This window comes from Meles meles, chromosome 16, assembly GCF_922984935.1.
Source record: "Meles meles chromosome 16, mMelMel3.1 paternal haplotype, whole genome shotgun sequence".
Lineage (NCBI taxonomy): Eukaryota > Metazoa > Chordata > Mammalia > Carnivora > Mustelidae > Meles > Meles meles.
The window spans coordinates 59,265,684-59,284,766 of NC_060081.1; the positions used below are offsets into that span (position 1 = coordinate 59,265,684).

At 50.5% G+C, this 19,083-nt stretch overlaps 1 protein-coding gene across 1 annotated transcript in view; it reads right to left on the reverse strand.

Moving 5' to 3' along the window:
* Positions 1 to 19,083, reverse strand: part of LOC123926486 (transient receptor potential cation channel subfamily C member 4 associated protein) — a 68,564-nt gene that overhangs the window by 951 nt on the left and 48,530 nt on the right. Inside the window, exons 9-18 of the mRNA XM_045980373.1 lie at positions 15,186 to 15,352; positions 10,455 to 10,586; positions 8,419 to 8,477; positions 6,350 to 6,451; positions 5,172 to 5,255; positions 4,037 to 4,127; positions 2,856 to 2,996; positions 1,967 to 2,075; positions 1,269 to 1,381; positions 120 to 326 (exon numbers count right to left, since the gene is read on the reverse strand). Of these exons, the coding sequence (XP_045836329.1) occupies positions 120 to 326; positions 1,269 to 1,381; positions 1,967 to 2,075; positions 2,856 to 2,996; positions 4,037 to 4,127; positions 5,172 to 5,255; positions 6,350 to 6,451; positions 8,419 to 8,477; positions 10,455 to 10,586; positions 15,186 to 15,352 (1,205 nt within the window). The remainder of the gene's footprint in view (positions 1 to 119; positions 327 to 1,268; positions 1,382 to 1,966; positions 2,076 to 2,855; positions 2,997 to 4,036; positions 4,128 to 5,171; positions 5,256 to 6,349; positions 6,452 to 8,418; positions 8,478 to 10,454; positions 10,587 to 15,185; positions 15,353 to 19,083) is intronic.

Here is a 19,083-nt window from a genome sequence, read left to right on the forward strand (position 1 = left end):
GGACCCGGGTGGAACCCAGCACCATGCAGAGGGCCTTGGTCAGGGGACAAGGAGCTGCCCACCGCACGGCCCAGGCGGGGTCCATGCCCCACCCGCTGGGGCTGGTGGGGGGCACTCACGTTCTCCAGGCAGGTGCTGTCCTTGTCTTTGTGCAGGTAATGCTGCTGCCAAAAGCGCAGCAGGTTGTGGAAGTTGTTGAGCAGGAAGCCCGGGTACTTCTTGCTGTGCTCCATCCGCTGCAGCAGCCGCAGGTACAGCGGCAGCCGCTCTTTCCGGCGCGCCAGCATCAGGATCACCAGGCTGGTGTTGAGGCAGCTGACGTTCTCCTGCCGGGCACCGGGCCATCCCAGTCAGGGGCGGGTGGGGAGCCCGGGGACCCCTGGCGGACCTAGGCTGCCGAGGGGCAGCGAGGGCGCCCTGCACCCAGACCCTGCAGGGCCCCTGGCGGAGTCTGCAGGCCACGCACCGAGCTGCTCCCTGCCCAGGCCTGAGAGCAGACCTGCCCTGAGTACCGGAGTACCTGCCTGTCCCTCCTCCACCCACCACCCATACCCAACCTGGTGCGACCCTGGTCATTGGTCCAGCTGGAGTCCACTCCTCCTCCAGAGTCAGCTCAGGCATTGCTTCTTCCTGGAAGCTCTGGATCCCCGCACAGGGCAGGGGGCCTGCCTTAGGGGCAGCTGCCTCACTGACTGACTCCCACTCAGCTCTAGGCTGGGGCTGCACAAGGGAAGAGTCTCGGCCCGTTGGGCTCACTGTGCAGCCGGGCCCAGCTCCCTGCCTCAGCAAGTGTGTGTTGGCTGAAGGAACAGAGGACAACCTCTGAGGGGTACAGCATCACCCCCATTCTAGAAAAGGAGTGTGAAGCTTGAGGAAGGGACAGCTGTGGTTAGTCAGGGAAGGGGTGGGAGGCAATATCAAGTCCAACCCCAAAGCCTGTGCAGAAGAGGGGCGCTGAGAGCACTGGACCGGGAGTCAAGAACTCAATGCCAATGCTGACCACCCATGACTTTGGAGACTTGCTACCCCCTCAGGCCCTGTCCATAAAATGGGGCACTGCACCCTTACTGGAAAAAGTCCTCAGAATAGCTGGCAAGGTTTCCTAGGAACTAACAGATGGATCAAGATACACTCCTAGGGAAGGTGGGACAGATCAACCATCGGGCTCCAGGACGAGGGAGCCAACTCCTACATCCCTGCCCTGCCGCGGGGCCCTGCCGCGGGGCCCTGCCGCCGGGCCCTACCACAGGGGCCGCACGGCATCTCACCTGGGTCAGTGTCTGCACGTGGATGATGTTGATGAGGCGGAAGAGGAAAGACATCTGCGTGGGGACCTGGGATATGTAAGCAAGCAGGCGGCACTCGGACAGGACCTCAGCAACTGGGGACAGAAGAGTAGAGTCTTGGAAGCTGGTCTGTGGCTCAGGACCAGGGACGCGCCACTCGGGCTTCTAGCCATGCCCTCCCTGGGGTCCCCACCCCGGAGCTGGGAGCCCAGGCCACAGGAGTGGAGGCTGCAGCAGGAACACAGGCATGTGCTGCCTCTCAGGAAGAGCCCACGTTCTCAGGATGCCCCAGCAGGAGTTCACCAGCCCCTAGTCCCTCAGTGGGCGCAGGGGCCACCTCCCTCTGAGGCCCTCCCTCCCTTCGGCTCACCACCTGGCCCCTCTCATCCCAGGCAATTCCAGCTGGGGGAGCGGGGCGTGTCTGGTTTCTGCATTTTGATTGCAACAATAGTTTCTTCACTTTTATTAAAATGTGTATCTTATGAAAGGAAGCACAGATGACAGAAAAGTCAAAGCAGCCAGGAAAATCTCCTGGAGAGCCACGACCTTGACCCCAGCCATGTGTGCATTTGGGGCAGGTGCCTCTAGCCACAGTGGTGTGTCCTTGGGAGATGCTGGGTGTTTGACACTGGCGCTGCCACACGGGACCGATCCGCCCAGGCAGGACGGGTTTTTCTTACCTTTCATGTCCACTTGGTTCTCGAAGCGGTCCAGCGACAGAGTGACGCAGCGCACCAGCATGTTGGAGTCTACCAGAGAGCTGTTGATCTGCTTCAGGAACACCTGGAACTGGAGTGGAGCCCAAGCTCAGACGGGTGCCGGGAGGCTGAGGCCCCGGGGCTGGGGGGCGGGTGGTGCTCACTGCAAGGGGCACCCCTTTACCCAAGCCCAGTGGTTTCTGGTCAGACCAAGGCCGTGACACACTGGGGAAGCGGACCCTCAGCAGGAGCTCACACCACATCGGACACTAAGCCCAGTGTCTTCCACACTGATAGGTGCTGGGCTACTCTCATTTCTACCTCTATTGGCCTGAGCTGTGTTTCTGTCAGAGAGCCCAGGAGGTGTACAACCAGGCCCAGTCGTGCCCTTCTGGGGCTCAGCCCGGCACCCGCCGCACCACATCAGGGCCAGGTCAAAGCCCTGGGCCCCCAACGTCTCACTGACCCCCAGCAGCTGCACCGACCACCCCTGTACACCCAGGGTCTAGCGCAGTCCCGGCACAGAGCAGGGGTGAATGACTGTTCACTGAAGACTGCCCACTGACTCCCCAGTGCTCTCCAATTAAAAGGCAGCACCCAAAGACTAGCAAGGACCAGGGCTCCAAGGTAACTTCATTTTCTTCTTTTTAAAGACTTTATTCACTTGAGAGCACAAGCGAACATGAGCAGGGTAGGGGGCAGAGGGAGAAGGAGAAGCAGACACCCCACTGAACAGGGAAGCCTATGCAGTGACCAATTCCAGGACCCTGAGGTCATGACCTGAGCCAAAGGCAGATGCACCACCCAGGCGCCCCTCCACGACAACTTCTGAACACTGTGGCAAACCCCACAGAGCCCGGGTTAGTCTTACCTTTGCATCAGTGTTGATGTATTTGTTGAATCTCTTGAATGCGTCAACGTTGAACTTCATTAACTCCCCCAGAAGGTCGAAGTAACTCTGGAGTACATCCCTCGACTTGCACTCACTGTCCACAATGCAGTACAGGATGTGCTGGGGGAAGGAGAGGACAGGATGAAGGCAGGAAGAAGGCTGAGTCCTGGGGCCAACAGGCAGACGTGGCTGCCGCCCCCAGGCTGTGCTCATCCAAGCTGCCTGCCACCCCCGCCCCCACCGCCAACCCCTGCCCGGGCCAGGCACAGAGCCCCGACCACGTGATGCCTGCTTCGAGTAAGCACCACGTCAGTTGATGGAACCTGTTCCCCTGTCTAGATTCTCATCTGGGGATGCTGGGAGCTCCAAGGGTGGGGCCGGGCCTGATGCACCTCACCAGCAGGTTGGGGGCGGGTTGGGGTAGGCAGCCATGAGCTCTCCTGCTTGCCCAGGGCTCCCCAGCTTGCAGGCGAGGGGAGCTGTTTCCAGAAGGAACATTAGCCACTGCCTGAGCACTGAGGCCACAAAAGCAGCATAGGGTTTAAGGGCACGGGACACATTTTGACCCCACGGTTTGTCTTCATATTTATGAAAAAGAAAGTTTATACTAAAATCAATGAATTTTTATCAGGAACATAAAGCCAATTTAACTTTTTAAAGTTTTCTATGATAGTTCAACTGCTTCCATTTTTCATTTTCCTGAAGGTATGCTAATTTGGATAAATTTCTTATGCATTTACAGTTCATGGGTCAGTTTCTTGTTTGTATCCCTTTTTGATTTTTTTAAAACCAATTATATCTTTGGCCATTTTGCTCCCTGCCTTTTATAAATGTTTCTTTTTCTGAAGGCCATTTTGTAATAAAAGGAAATTAACTTTTCGACAACAGCAAAATATCCTCAGGGTCAAAAGGCCTTACTGGGTAACTTCTGACTCCCACTCTTCATTGGCACCCCCAGCTCCCTCCAGCATCCATTAAGCACCTACGGGAACCCCCAGCTGGAAGCTCGGGAGAAGTCCTAGGGCAATCTGCATTAGCGTTTTAAAATAAAGAGAAGTGGTCTGCTCCTGACCAGCTATCTAGGGCTCAGTAAGGAGAGCAACGCATGGGGCTGCGGGGAGAACAGGACACCCAACACCCTGGCTCCTCCAGGCCATTACCTCCAGAAGGCCTCGCTTCAGCAGGAACATCTGGTCTGCATAGGAGGTGGTCCCTCGGAGGAAACTCTCCACAGCCCGGGCTTGCCAAAACCTGCGACCCAAATGTTGACCCCTGGCCCAGGTGGCTAAGGCTGCCCTCTTCTGTCCCATATTCCATTCACCAAGGAGCTGGGAGATGTTTGCTGCCTCTTGATTTATTCAACATTTACTGCACATCTGCTAGGCATCAGACCTCATGCTAGGCACTGGGGACATGGGAAGGATAAGTCCTCATGGAACAGACAGTTCAGCGGGGAATCGTCCTCTGTTTGGTTCGGTCTGTGTCTCAGAGCAGGGGGATCTAGGATCAAAGGGCTGGCTACAGTAGGACACATAGGAAAACGCACTCTAGGTTTTGACCCTTCAGAAGAACAGGGGGAGAACGGAAAGTGGGGCTGGGAATGCATGAGGAACTGGACGGACATGTGCAGATGAGCCACCAAGCTCACTTCTGACGGGCTGTCCCAGAGAAGATGTGGCTCGGAGGGCAGAGCTGGGATCAAGGAGGGGAAGTCTGGACAAGTCAGGCTGAGCTGACCTGCGGTGCATATGAGGGCACGAAGCGTACTGACGCTTCACAGCCCAGCCCTGACAGAATGCCTCCCTTAGCCGGCTTCTGCCCACAGCCTTCACGACTCATCCCAGGCGAGCAGGAGGAGCTCTGAGAAGCCCTCCCCCTCCCCGCCCACCCTACCAGCCCCCAGATAGCGAAGGGGCTTTCCTTTGATCCCTCAGTTCCCGGGGCAGGTCCTGGCTCCGCTCCTTTTCATTCTACATTCAAACCGATTTCTTTTCATGCTTGTTTCCTGCAACCCAGGGAACTCCTGTGGGCAGGGGCTATAGCTCCTATTTCCCTACCACCTGTCTGTCCAACGCCAGCACAGAGTAGGCGCTTGGTGAATGCCTGGTCAGTTCCTGAAATACGCTGCTGGTATGCACAAGATCACACACACCCGCTGAGTTGGACCCCGTCTGCCCCACAGCAGTCAGATGTCCAGGGTGGAAGCTGGTAACTAAATGAGGTAGTTCTAACCACCTGGGAAACACTAGGTTTCTGGGCCCTTCAGGAGTGGCAGGTGCCTGTCCCCAAACCTACCTGAAAGAGGACTCGGCTGGCTCCTTCTTCATGACCTGCAGCAGACGAGTTAGTAAGCCCCTCTTCCCATCACACACCAAACTCCTGGAATAAAACAGGGACACTGGTGACAGACCTGAGGCTGACAGGGCCCAGTCCCACTTGGCCGAAAGACTACTGTTGTCCTGGGGCCCTGGGGCTGGGTCTCTCTGCTGCTTTTGGTGGGTGAAAACACTTGGGGACATTTCCAAGGCGACAGGAGGCTCCCCTGCTCTGCCTGGACCCAGAGCACCCCAAGGACTCCTGCAGTCTTAGAAATGAACAGCCAAGTGAATTCATACCACGTCCCAGGCCAGCTTTCCCTTCTCAAACCCACTAGCAGGTGATCAGAGGCCAGAAAAACCCAGAGTCCATGCTCAGAACTGCTGGAGGGAGGGCTGTTTCCACCAAAGTGAGTCTGAAATGCTGTGACAGTCTCCCAGATGGGGCAAAGTCTGTGCCAGTAGGGTGAGAAAGGGAGTACACTAGGCCCCACGTTCCGCACCAGCTGGCTTTGGACAAGCCCCCGTGCCTCTGGGCCTCAGTTTCCCAGTCTAGGAAGCAAAGACATTAGATGAGGAAATGACTCAGACTGCATCATGGGGGAGAGAGGGTCAAGCAGGCAGGGGGTTGGGGCCCTTAAGTTCCCTCTTCAAATAGAACAGCTCTACTTTTATCCCCTACAGACATTACGGAGTGTGCATGGTTTCATTTGAACAGATTTCTCCTGCTTTAGAAAAAAGGAGGCTGAGAATTAGGCCTCCTGTTGCTGGTTACAGTCCTCCCTGCCCAGACCCCCATGAGCCTGTGACCTCCCTACTGCTCAGAAGGTGACACAAGCATAACCCAGTTAATGGGACTTGACAAAGGGCGAGAAAGAAGCATGTCTGCAGAGGTGAGTGACAAAGGAGCGGGCAGAGCACATGTGACTTTGGCACCTGACCTCTCCGAGTCCCTGCTCCCCGCTCCATGAAGTGGAAGGGATGCCGGCACTCCCCCCCTAGGGTTGCTGGGGCCCCCAGGGAGGTAAGGCGGGTGATGCCCCTGGGACACTGCAGCCGCCCATCAGTGAGAAACCACCGGTACCACACCTGCGGGCAGGCGTCTGTGGGCGTGCGCCACCCCAGGGCACGTGTGCAGCCACAGCTGCCGCCACCCACCTGTCCGTGTTGAGGACAGCTTCCACCTCAGGGATGTTGGCCTTGAGAGAGATGGCGCTGAGTTCGTTCAGCTCCTGGTTATTGAGCAGTAGGTACTTGTTCCTGAAACACAAGGACAGGCACTGGGCTAGTCACCTTCCCACGTCCCATGGTGAGAATCAGAGAATCCCCTAAGTGCCCTTCCCAGACACCACCTGCCCCTGAGGCAGCAACGGGGCTCCTGGCCGTGGGAGCCTCCCTGCCCCACCTCCTACCTCTCCACTTGCCACATTCACTAACAAGGCCCCTTTCCTCAACATCTCCAGGCCTTCTGTTTGCCCCTGAACAGTCCTATTTGACCTCTCAAAGGCACTTCCAATTCAATGATGTCCAAATCAAAATCTCCCATTTTGCTTCTCAAACCTGGCCCTATTCCAGCATTCCCAGCAGGGGGCCTGAGTCAGCTATGACACTCCATCCTGCGCCCTTCACCTCTAGGCCTGGCATCACCCAAGCCAGCTTCCTAAATGGTCTCTCCCAGGAACGGATTCAACACACAGTACCCAGAGAGAGCCTTAGGAAACGGGACTCTGATCATGTCACTTCCCTGTCAAAAAGCCCCCATAATTTTACACTTTTGACGATATAAAAGCCAAGCCACCAACACAACCCACAAGGCCCTGTGGCTCAGCCACCAACCACCTTCGCAGCCTTGTTCTGAGCCAACTCCCCCTTCATTCACATCACCTACCACACTAGCCTTCCTGTACGCACGGCATTCCCTCTTGCAGTAGATTCTTCTGGAACAGTCAGCCTCTCACTCTTCCCTTTCACCCAGTTTATTACTGCCAACCCTTCGGATCTCAGCTGACAAGTTACTTCTGCAGAGAAGAGCTCCTGACAGCCCTCTGGCCAGGTCACAACCCCTGTCAAATGTTCTCTCACAGAACCATGCTCCTTCCGCCAGAATACTATCGTCATCTGTCACCATACATTCAATGATAAAATTCTCTGATTCACGTCCTTCTCCCTTTCAGGACTGTGCCCTTCCTGAGAGTGGGGGTCATGGCTGATTCCACTCCTCACTGTCTCCCCAGAGCCTAGCGCATACAAGTGCTCAGATTTAAGAGTCTGATGAAAGTTAGGCACCCAATTCCTCAGGGAAAAGAAAAAAAAAAGTACACAATCAGAACAAACTGGTGCCATTTTTCAGAGGGTTCATCCACTTCCTGGAGAACCTCAGACAGAGAACGTCTAAAAGAGGATGGTCAACACGATCCAGACAAAAGCAAAGTGGAGGCCCTGGACCACATCTGTCCTCAGGCACATTCTGGTAGCTTATACAACGCTTCAGAGGAATTTAAGCCAATGTTTAAAATTAGGACCTTTCACAGAAATCTTAATTTTGAGCTTCCCTTGGGGGAAAAACTCAGGAGCTATGTGACAGCGGGCCCAGTTTCCTATATACCCATAGTGGGCCAGAGCTGAGCAGTACTGCCTGTGTGTTCCAGCTCACCAAAGTCCCACTACACTGTCCCCAGTGCCAAGGTCAAGGGTCAGCTGCTACTCACTCCTCCCTGCACTGTTTTTCCTATAGCAGAGAATCATTCTCTTATATATTCTCCATTGAAGGTTGGAAAATAAAAAAATGAGAGGGCAGAATGTGTTTCCAAAAAGTGGGAGTGGGTACATCTCATGCAGCGGAAGACTATCCCCCTATCCAATAAACACTCAGCCCACTCTGCCCACCTGAGGTCCCCGTGAAGAGCCACGCTGTCCGCTCCTCGTTCAGAGCGGCAGAGTCGAGAGATGTATCAACTCCAAGGGTAACAAGGGGCCAGTAACATCCGTACTCACTTCCTAGGCTGGCCCTGAGGGCCCAGGGCAAGCTCAGCACCGGGCCGCGCACAAAGGAAAGGCAGCGCCAGCAGCAGCGCCCAGCAGCGCGTTGTGTGAGTGCGGCCACCCACACCGGCTGAGGTGGCAGCAGCTCGCACAGCTCCTGGGTCCTCCCAGGCTGTGATCGACAGGACAGGGAGATGAGACAAGCTGGTGCAACAGCTCTCCTTCCGGGGACGGCTCGTACTTACTCGTGGTGGTCGCTGAAACTCTGGAGAAGCCGCAAGAACTGTATCTTCAAGGTGATGTCCTAAAACACACGTGTACCCTTGATGTTCAAACCATGGTCACGATGTTCCCAAAGAAAACAGAACACTCTGCCGAAAGCCTGGGCATGTCACTGATTCTCTGAGTCTTTGTCCTCATGCACGATGAGGACTTCCCTTGAGTCAGAAACCCTTTGCTGACCTCCACATCTGGCCAATAGCAGAGTAAGCTAGTGGGGACCCCTCCTGCTAACCCCTACCCCCACCAACACCTTGGATAAAAAAATAACTGAAATTCTTTAAAATGTGAGGCTAAGTTCCTAACAAAGGAAAATCCATGGGAATCAGAGATGAAGAAAGGACTGGGCTCAGAGTAGGAAGCACGAGAGCAGATGGTAGGCAGCTTGGGGAGGATGGAGAAGTGGAAATGACACTTACCCAGGGCCTGGGTTTTAAATGCCCTGCAGGGACTAGACAGAAACCTGAGCCCACATAAAGCCCAGGAAGCATATACACTTCGTGAAAAGAAGGGTTAGAAAACCCCCACTTACCAGCCCAGGGAGCTAGCATGGCTGCCTCTTTCTGTGGGGGTAGTGCTGGTGGCGAAGGCAGCCTGCAGGAGAAGGCTTCTGGGCTCACACCTCCAGGGCCAAGGTGCTCAACGTAAAAATTTGCCCTGGGACGTGTACGCCTAGTGTATCCGGCAGACAAAAGCAAAGTGCTCTAAAGAAACACCTCCAGAGCCCAGGCTATACTACAGAGCACGAGGCAACTTTCCACCCCAAGATGAGTCTGAAGACTCAAATACAAACATTAGCACCTCACGAGCAATCCGAGACCATAAAAAAAGTATGTTACAGGCAATAAAAGAGATGGAATGCAATAGTACAGAACATAAATGTAATGAATAAATACCAAGTAGCTTTTGACAAACAGCCAGGTGTCTCAAAATGCAGACTATATTCACTTGAAATTAAAAACTCAGATGCATGGGCTGAGAAGCAAAATCTGACAAGGCTGAAGAGAAGAACAGTAAGCTGAAAGATAAGGCATGGAGGAAAGTCCCCAGAGCATGGCACAGGGACCAGGGAGGACCTACGGCACTGATGGCTGTGTGGCACTTTCAAGTCCCAGGGTACCATACCAGCCCCTTCGTGGTGGTGACCAGGCCTCCACGTGGCCCATGAAGACAGCAGGCAAGGGAGTGGGACCTTCCTTTTGCAAGAAATAGGCTCAGAGATTCAGTGACTCGCTCAAGCTCTCCTAACAAGCTGAGTGGCACATGGGCCTTCCGACACCCAGTTCAATGCTCTCTCCAGTAAACCATAAGAGAGGCTAGGCAGAGGCGAACCCTTGGCCCCTTTAAAAAAAGAAAGCATCCTAAAGCCCTTTTTGGCTACAGACCATTGGTGGTGCATGGTTTCAGGGGGCAATACTACCGGTGCATGGAAGATACAATGGGGGAAGAGTACGAAACAAGGGAAAACTTGCTACTAGGTCATGGTATGGCGAGCCATTCCTGGAGAATAGCGAGTGCCCCATTCCGGAGGTATGCAAGAGAAAGCTGGCCACAGGGCCTCCAAAAGGATTTCTGCACAAATGGAAGGGCAGGAGCAGACCCTTCTCCAAGGCAGTTTCCAATTATGGGATTATACAGACTTTATGAATTAAAAAAAAAAAAAAATATATATATATATATATATATACACACACATATATATATATAAAATTCTGTATGTGTGTGTGTGTGTGTGTGTGGTCTGGGTGACTCAGTCGGTTAAGTGTCTACCTTCAGATCAGGTCATGATCCCAGGGTGGGATTGAGCCCCACACTGAGCTCCCTGCTCAGCAGGGTCTGCTTCTCTCTCTCCCTCTGCCCTTCCTCTCTGCTCATGCTCTCTCTCTCTCTAAATAAAATCTTTAAAACTCAAAAATTAAAAAACGAGATTTCAAAGGGTCAAAGAACTTGAGTTCTTGAAAGAACTCAAGTAAAGCTCATTTGTCGCCACGCCCCTGCTCACCGGGCTGCAGTCGCAGTTCTGGTTGTGACCATGGAGGACAAGGGCAGATGCTGAGTGCTTCCTCCAAATCAGCTTGTCGAACAAATTATTGAGCCCAGGGATCAGCTTGAACTCCGCGATCATTCTGTGAACCTGGATGGGGTAGGAAGATAAAAGCATTACAACAACCGTGCTGTAAATATCCATCAAAGCCTCATGCTTGGCATGTACAAAACAATCTTTAGGACAAAGAAAGAGACAGTAGGGACTGCTGAAGTTTAAAGAAAATCCCCCGCTTAGCCTACCCCTCACTGCACTCTCACTATGCACAGACACACTTTTACTCTCCACTCACACATTCCCCTCAATATCCTAGGAGACATACTATACGGTGGGTCCTTTTTTAAGAACATGAGTTTGGATTCAGAGAGCCCTGGGTTTGACTCCCACCTCCAGCACATATGAACGTTGTAACCCTAATCAAATCTCTCAGTCCTTCTAGTTTGTTCACTCCTCATACCATTAAAAAATAAAAATAGCCCTCATGCTTTGGAGTAGGATAAATTTCAACTGGAGGCAAGATAAACATTAAAAAAAAAATTAAATGCTAAATATCCTAGAAAAATATACGCAAAGAATTAAAAAAAAAAAAGACCACACAATGAGTAAGACTTTCTAAAGTATTAAGCCTATTAAGTAAATCTAGAAGGCAAAACAGAAAACCACCCAATTCAACCATGTAAACCTTTAAAAATGCTCTATGACAAAATTCACAATAAGCAAAGTCCATACCATGACTCAAAGTCCATACTGTGACTCTCAAGTCATAGGCAAAAAGCTAATTTCCTCTTTAAGGAATCCTACAAATCTCTCCTTTTAAAAAAAAATATTATTTTATTTTATTTATTTGAGAGAGTGAGAGAGCATGAGAGGGGAGCAGTCAGAGGGAGAAGCAGACTCCCTGCCAAGCAGGGAGCCCGATGTGGGACTTGATCCTGGGGCTCCAGGATCATGACCTGAGCTGAAGGCAGCTGCTTGACAACGGAGCCACCCAGGCACCTGGAATCCTACAAATATCTTAAACTAAAAGACCAACCATACAGAAAAAATGGGCAAAGGATAGACACCAGAAAATATAAGATATTCTTCAAGGTATGGAAAGTAATAAGCCTCACTTATAATAATAAGAAAAATTCCAATCACAACGACTTTTTCAGATTAGTAAAGAAGAAAGTTTTATAACACTGTGTTGGTGAGCTTGGCCTTGGGCATGCTCTCACACTGCTGCTGAGAGGGCATACTGGGGTACCACCTGCGGAAGGAGGACATTTTGGTCATATCTCTAAAAATTACAGACACATAGTCCCTTTGTCCAGCGATTCTTTTAGGAATTTATTCTCAGATCCATATACATACTAAGTGACATACGTATAAAGTCACTCATGGTAGGATTATTTCCAATACCAAAAGAACAGATATAAGCTATATTCCCCATCAATGAGGATTAGTTGCATAAATTATGGTATATCCATTGAGAAGGGTATAATGTACCAGTAAAAAAGAATTGAGCCTTTTCACACTTAGTGAACATTCACCAAGATTTAATATTAAGAAAGCAAATATGGGGGCGCCTGGGTGGCTCAGTTGGTTAAGTGTCTGCCTTTGGCTCAGGTACTATCCCAAGGTTCTGAGATCGAGCCCTATGTCAGGCTCCCTGCTGAATGGGGAGTCTGCTTCTCCTCTCCCTCTGCCTCTCTTCCCCTGCTTGTGCTGTCAAATAAATAAATAAAATATTTAAAAAGAAACAACAGCAAAACAAGAAAGCAAATACGTACATGCTATACTACTGATTGTGTTTAAAAAAAAAAAAGAGGAATACATTTGCTTTATTATAAGCATAAAATGTCTCTAGAAAGGTACATGAATAACTGGTAAACTGAGATGCTTCATGGAAGAACCAGAATGTTCAGGACCAGAGAGGAGAAAGGCTTCACTGATACTTATTTACACATTTTAATACAGAACTATGTAAATTATTTACCAATCAAAAATATTTTTTTAATAGAAAACTAAGCTATTACTTCTTCTCAGGGCTACTGTAAGGACAAGGTCAGAATATATATGTAAAGTCCTGAGCACAACACCAGTGCATACTAAACCCCATTTTATAAGGGGAAGGGAAGTCGAGCAGGACCAACCTGGGCAAGGCAGTGGTGGAAACGTCGCCCTAACTCAGGGGTTCTGATCCTAAAGCTCAACCCTTTCAGGCCCACCACAGGTGTGCATTTATCTCAGGAGACCATAACCTGACAAAGATGTGACCCTGAGCAACGTTCTTCTTTGAGCCTGAGTCCCCTGACAGAAAATGAGGGATATCGAAGCTGCTGAAAGGATTCAGTGTGGTCACGTGGGGGAAGCTCAGGGCCTGACAGACAAGTAGTACTGGACGGATTATTTACATTAGCACCAAATGCAACTCCCAACATCTGGGGCAGGTTTCCAGTCTAGTGATTTCAACTTAGCCAAGACTGGCCAGAGAACTTGGCCTGATGGCCCAATAATAAGCACTCTGAGGAGGAGCCTTCTGGGAGGCCTGGCCAGGGAAACCCTTCCCCTCGCTGTACCGGGCTCGGCGAGGTGCGTGCACACAGTGCAGGGCACACGGGAGGAACACAGTAAATGCCAACTGTGCAGATGAGGCCGCGACAACCTAACACTGGCTCTCGGGTGGGCAGGGGCCTGCGGCCAGGCCATGGGCCTTCCAAGGAAGCAGCGGCTGTAATCATGCAGTTTAGAACTAGAGACCACAGTGACTGATTCATAAAGCCTTGGTAACAGGAAGGCTCAGGGAGCAGGGGACAGTCATTGGGGGACAGAAGGCAGGGTCCCGGCAGCAGAGTCTAAATCCTGGCTCTCCTGTTGCCTGAAGCCTGAGAGCACAGCCCTTTTTGTACCTGGGTTTTCTCAAGCATCAAGTGAGGGGACAGAGGGTCACCACCTGTTTTATAACTTACCAAATACTTGAAAATTCAAATAAGAGTAAATGTAAGATTTTCTCAAAAAAGGTAAAAGCACTCAACACATGTAAAACACAGTGACTATTATTTTCTATATATATGCCTCTGTCCCTCACCACCAACTCCCCAACTCACAGTCTTAACCATCTCAGTCAATGGCCAATCCATCCTCCCACCTGCTTGGGCCAAAAACCTTGGAAGAAGTTACGGGGCGCCTGGGTGGCTCAGTGGGTTAAAGCCTCTGCTTTCGGCTCAGGTCATGATCTCAAGGTGCTGGGACTGGGTCCCGCATCGGGCTCTCTGCATAGCGGAGAGCCTTCTTCCTCCCTGCCTCTCTGCCTACTTGTGATCGCTGTCAAATAAATAAATAAAATCTTTTTTTTTTTTTAAGATTTTATTTATTTATTTGACAGACAGAGATCACAAGTAGGCAGAGAGGCAGGCAGAGAGAGAGAAGGAAGCAGGCTCCCCGCCGAGCAGAGAGCCTGATGTGGGGCTCGAATCCAGGACCCCGGGATCATGACCTGAGCCGAAGGCAGAGGCTTTAACCCACTGAGCCACCCAGGCGCCCCTAAATAAAATCTTTTAAAAAACAAAACAAAACCTTAGAAGAAGTTAAAGAAGTTACCCTTAATCCCTCTCTCATGCCCACATTCAAACCTGCAGCAAATTCTACCTGTTCTACCTTCAGAATATATCCAGAACGCAAGCACTTGTCACCCCTCCCCAGCCCTCCACCAACATGCTGGTCCTGGCTACGATCATCTCTTCCACAAAGCAGCCAGAAGGAAATACCACAATGTCCTGAAAGTGGCCAATGAAAGCCAGGCACGGTCTGACCCCCACAGCCCTCCCCACCTCCGCCTCGCTGCCTATTCCCTACTGTCCCACCAACCCATTGGGTGGGGGGGGGGGGCACACTCCCACTTCAGCACTTGTTCCCTCTACCTGGTAGGCTGTCAGGGGGATCAGCTTGCCCTGTTCCCTCACATTCCTCACAACATCCCCATGCTGCATGTCATCTTTTCAGTGAGTCTCCTTCCTGGCTCCCTGTCCAAAAGGGGGATGACTGCACCAGTCTCACACAGAGCTGTTGTGACGGTCCAGTGCCTGACTCAAAAAGGAGCTTGAGGACTGTTGAGTGCCCCGCCCCCAACACCTACCTTTTTTCATCCACAGGACAATGACTGGCTGGTGGAGAAGGCCATTTCTCCTCCATCTTGAAGAAGAGCACTATATAGTTCCAGGGCTCTCTTTCTCCCTTTGGAGGTTACAGACCCTTGCTCCTCCCTCTTAGAACTGCTTCAAGAGTCAGGGAACCCCAGCATATCCGGAGCCCCCCATAGCTGCCTAATTTTTGTAACGTGACACAGCTCCAGGCTCTGGCCATCACCCTGAGTCCCCACTGGACTGGCAAGTCCTCTAGTACATCTCCAGGGCAGTCATCTTGCCACAGTAACCTTTACTCTTCACATTAACAAGGTCAGGTAACATGGTCAAGCCACCAGCTCCTGCCCTGGGAACCAATGCTCTACCCAGAAATGCTGCCCATGGCAAACTACGGTGGAAAAGGCTCTGGACTCTGGAACGAGACCAGTTTCCTGATGCGTAGAACAGAGAGAAGGAAAACGAGCCCCATGCCTTGCGGGGCTACAGACACAGTAGTGGCACGCACGTGCCCAGGAAGCGTGCGCTTCTGGCTCCTCCTGTTCTGAGACGTGGGGGAGGGGCCCACCTGGTTTCGCTGACGCCCCATCAGCAGCACACAGAGAACATAGAGCACTTCCAGTTTGTACATGATCTCATGCATAATCTTCATCGACTGCGGCAGCTGGGTCCTGGTGGAAGTGTGAGGCAGGCCATTCTCCTCAGAGGCCCCTGGGGGAGGGAACACAATGGAGGCTGGGACAGCCACCGAGAGAGAAGATTGAGTCACTGCTTATGAGGAAACATGTTTCTGCCCCTCAAAGCCAGTCTGGACAGACCTGAGGTAACAGAGCCATTAGACTGGCCCCTGAGGCCATGACAGAGACTTTGAAAGCCACAATATCCCCTCCAGCTCCCCAAGGGCCAGGCAAGCTTAGAAACTTAGAAAAACTGACTCTGTGCATCGTAAGGAAAAAAATTCTGTAGTATAGGGACAGGTGTTAACTAGACTGACCGCAGTGATCATTTGGCACTATATGCAAATATCGAACCACTACGTTGTACACCTGAAGCTAATACGATGTTTTATGTTAATTATACCTCAACAAAAAAGGGGGGAAAATCGACTGCAGTTTTGTTGTATTTTATCAACTTAAACACACTAGAAATGCTCTGACGCTGCTAACCCAGTGACGCGATTCATCCCTTCTCCTGCCGCCATCAGCGAGTGCCCCACACCCATGTGCCCACTTCCCTAAGCCACCAATTGTGCCAAACTCTCTTCAGGTCACAAATGACTCTAAGTACTCGGTTCCTCTGCCTCAATTCTACGAGGAGGCACTGCCGAAAGACCGAGAGGGATCCTTCTCCGAGACTTTTCTCCTGTTTTTCAAAGAACCATCTAAAGTTTTCTAATGTTCAACTTCCTAAGGCAGACTGGGCACCACCATCACTGTGAATGATACTGACGAATGCATCATCTACTCACAGACCATCTTACCCAGTTTCATTATTAGTAACAACGGCAGCAGCTAAGTCGTATTTCTGGAACACCTGATATGTGCCAGATACCGTGTTTTGGGCATTAGTCAAGCATCATATTTATTCTACTACCCCGTTAACAAACAAGTCTCAGTGAGTCACGCATGCCGGTGAGGTGAACTCATGGGAAGGCGGCAAGTGCTAGAGGCTGAGGGCTCTGGAGTTACGACTTGCTAACTGTGTGACACTGGGCAAGTCACCTCCTCACGAGGCCTCGAACTGCCCTGTAGAAGGGCGGGAACGGCAGTACTACCGTGGGTGGCTAGGGTAGCTGTGAGGAGTGAATGAGAACACAAGAAAAGCCCAGCACCTGGTTCTTGGGAAGCCTCCCTCTTAGTCCTTTTTATTTTATTTTTTTAAGGTTCCTATTATTTAAAAAGAGCACTGATCAGAGTCAGGAGTACTTAGGGTTTACGTCCCCTCAGTTTTCCTCATCTTTAAGGTGAAAGAATGAAGCAGTAACTATTAAGATGCTTCCAAGCTCCCACTGGAACTGCTGCCCTAGAGGCCTTTGGCAAAGGGCCAGAAAAACCACATGGAGCAGAGCAGGGGTTATCAAATCATATTTGGGTAAGAAGCACTCGCAAGTCTGGTGACTTCTGCAGGGTGATACCATGCCTCAAGAACCCTAGCTACTCTGCCCTACAGATGTGGGACTATTTTTTCCAGCCATATTATGGTACTAATACAAAGTCACAACGCTGGGAGACGACCAGTCATGGGATGAGCAAGACTGAGGGGCAGCGTGGCACAGGACTCAAGAGCACAGCCCCTGAGCCAGGCCGCTGGGTCTGAACCCCAGCTCTGCTGTTTACCAGCTCGGTGGCCTTGGGCAAACCAGTGGATGTCACTCTGCTTCAGTATCCGTCCTCACCTGTAAAACTGGGATGACGGCAACAGTACCAATCTCTTACCCGTGATGCCAAGATCAAAGGATTTGGTATATTCAAAGTACTGCAAACAATGCCCGGCACATGTCACGAACATGTGAGTGTATGTTAAATAGAAACAAACACTTGCGTTTTTCTGCGAATGCTCGCTTGCTACTTGTATTTTTTCCTTTTCATCTGCAACTAAAAATGGCAGTGGGCGAAGACTTAAGAAAAATTTACTGGAGAAAACCGAACTGAGAAAATTCTATCTCAAAAAACATGTATTTGCCTGCATGTTGGGAGAAAAATCATAATTACTCAATTTCCATGTTGGGACTCCTTGGCCCAGCTCCCGGAACAGTTTAAGAGTCAACTGATTTGTGGAGAGACTCAGAAGAGCTATCATGTAGATCCTGCCTCCACGGCACACTTGCTGCGTGGCCTCAAGAGCCTTGGCGTCCTTGTCACCTAGCTCAGGGGGCTCGGGGCGACTACAGGACAGGAAGCCTACGGGAGGCGCGGGCGCAGCGAATGGCACACAAGCCCTCCTCAGTAAAAGTGGAGAAAGAGAAGAACAGGCAGCTCGGACTCTTCCCTGAGGCACTGCCAGTCTTTGGTGCCTGGTTTGCACAGGCGTGACAAGGAAGTCTTTGGTAAGTTGTTTTTTTTTGTAAATGCAGTTCTTAAAGCGATGGCCAGAGTTTAGCAACAAGGTTCATTCCCAAGGATGACGCTGGGCAAACTAGTTTGAGAGGCCCATGCTTCCCTCTGAATCTCTTCAGCGCCACTAACTGATTCAAGGCACCAACCTTATGTCCATACTGCACTCTGGGGCATAGGCACTCATTTTTTTTTTTTTCTTTTTTAAACGGCTTTGGGCTACAATTCACATACAATTCACCCACTTGAAGTGTACAATTCAATGGTTTTTAGCATATTCACAGAGCTGTGCAGCCATCACAACCGACTTTAGAGCGTCTTGTCACCCCAGAAAGAAATCCTGCACTCACTGGTGGCCACTCCCTGTTCGCCACCAAACCCCTGATCCCTAGGCATCCACTAAAGTACTTTCTGGCTCTACGGAACTGCCTGTTTGCGACATTTCATATAAACGGCTTCTTTCACTTAGCGCGATGGTTACAAGATTCACTCGGGGTAGCATGTGTCAGGACTCCATTCTTCAGATCACTGAGTAACACAGCACTGTATGCAGAGGCACATTCTCTTATCCATTTACCAGCTGATGAACACTTGGGTTGTTTTCAGATACTGACTATTACAAATCTGCAGCTGTGAGCACTCGTGTAAGTTTTTACGTCAATATGTTCTCATTTCTCTTGAAAACATAACTAGGACTGGAACTTCTGGGTCATATGGCAACTCTGTTTAGCCTTTTGAGGAACTGTTTGAAAACTGCCAGACTGTTTCCCAAAGTGACCACACCACTTTACACGCCCACCAACAGAGAACAAGGGTTCTGATTTCTTTACATCTTTGTGCCAACTCTTGCCATCATCTATCTTTTGATGACAGACATCCTCGCAGGTATGAAGTAGTATGTGATTGTGGTTTGGATTTGCATTTCCCTGACGATTAACGATGTTGGACATCTTTCTATGTGTTTATTGGCTATCTGGTCACCTGCCGTGCAGAAATGCCTATTTAGGTCCTATGCCCACATTTCGAAATGCGTTGTCTTTTGATCATCGAGCTGTAGGAGTGCTTTACAAATTCTAGATTCAGTCCCTTATAACTATTAATTATTATTAGACATATGCTTTGTAGCTAGTCCATTTCTGCTAAGAAGCCAGTCAGGATTTTGATAAGGGACTGTGCCGAATCTGTACACAGACGTATAGCTCAACACGTGGAGTATGAACATGAACAATACCGAGCCTTCCAATCCATGAACACGAGTATCTTTACGTTTATTTCGGTCCTCTTTTGTTTCTTTCAATATTGAAGATGTTTGGCAATTTCTAGAGTATAAGTTTTGCATTTCTTTGTTAAATTTATCCCTAAGCTTTTGACTCTTTTTGATGCTTTTGTATATGAAATTGTTTTCTTAATTTC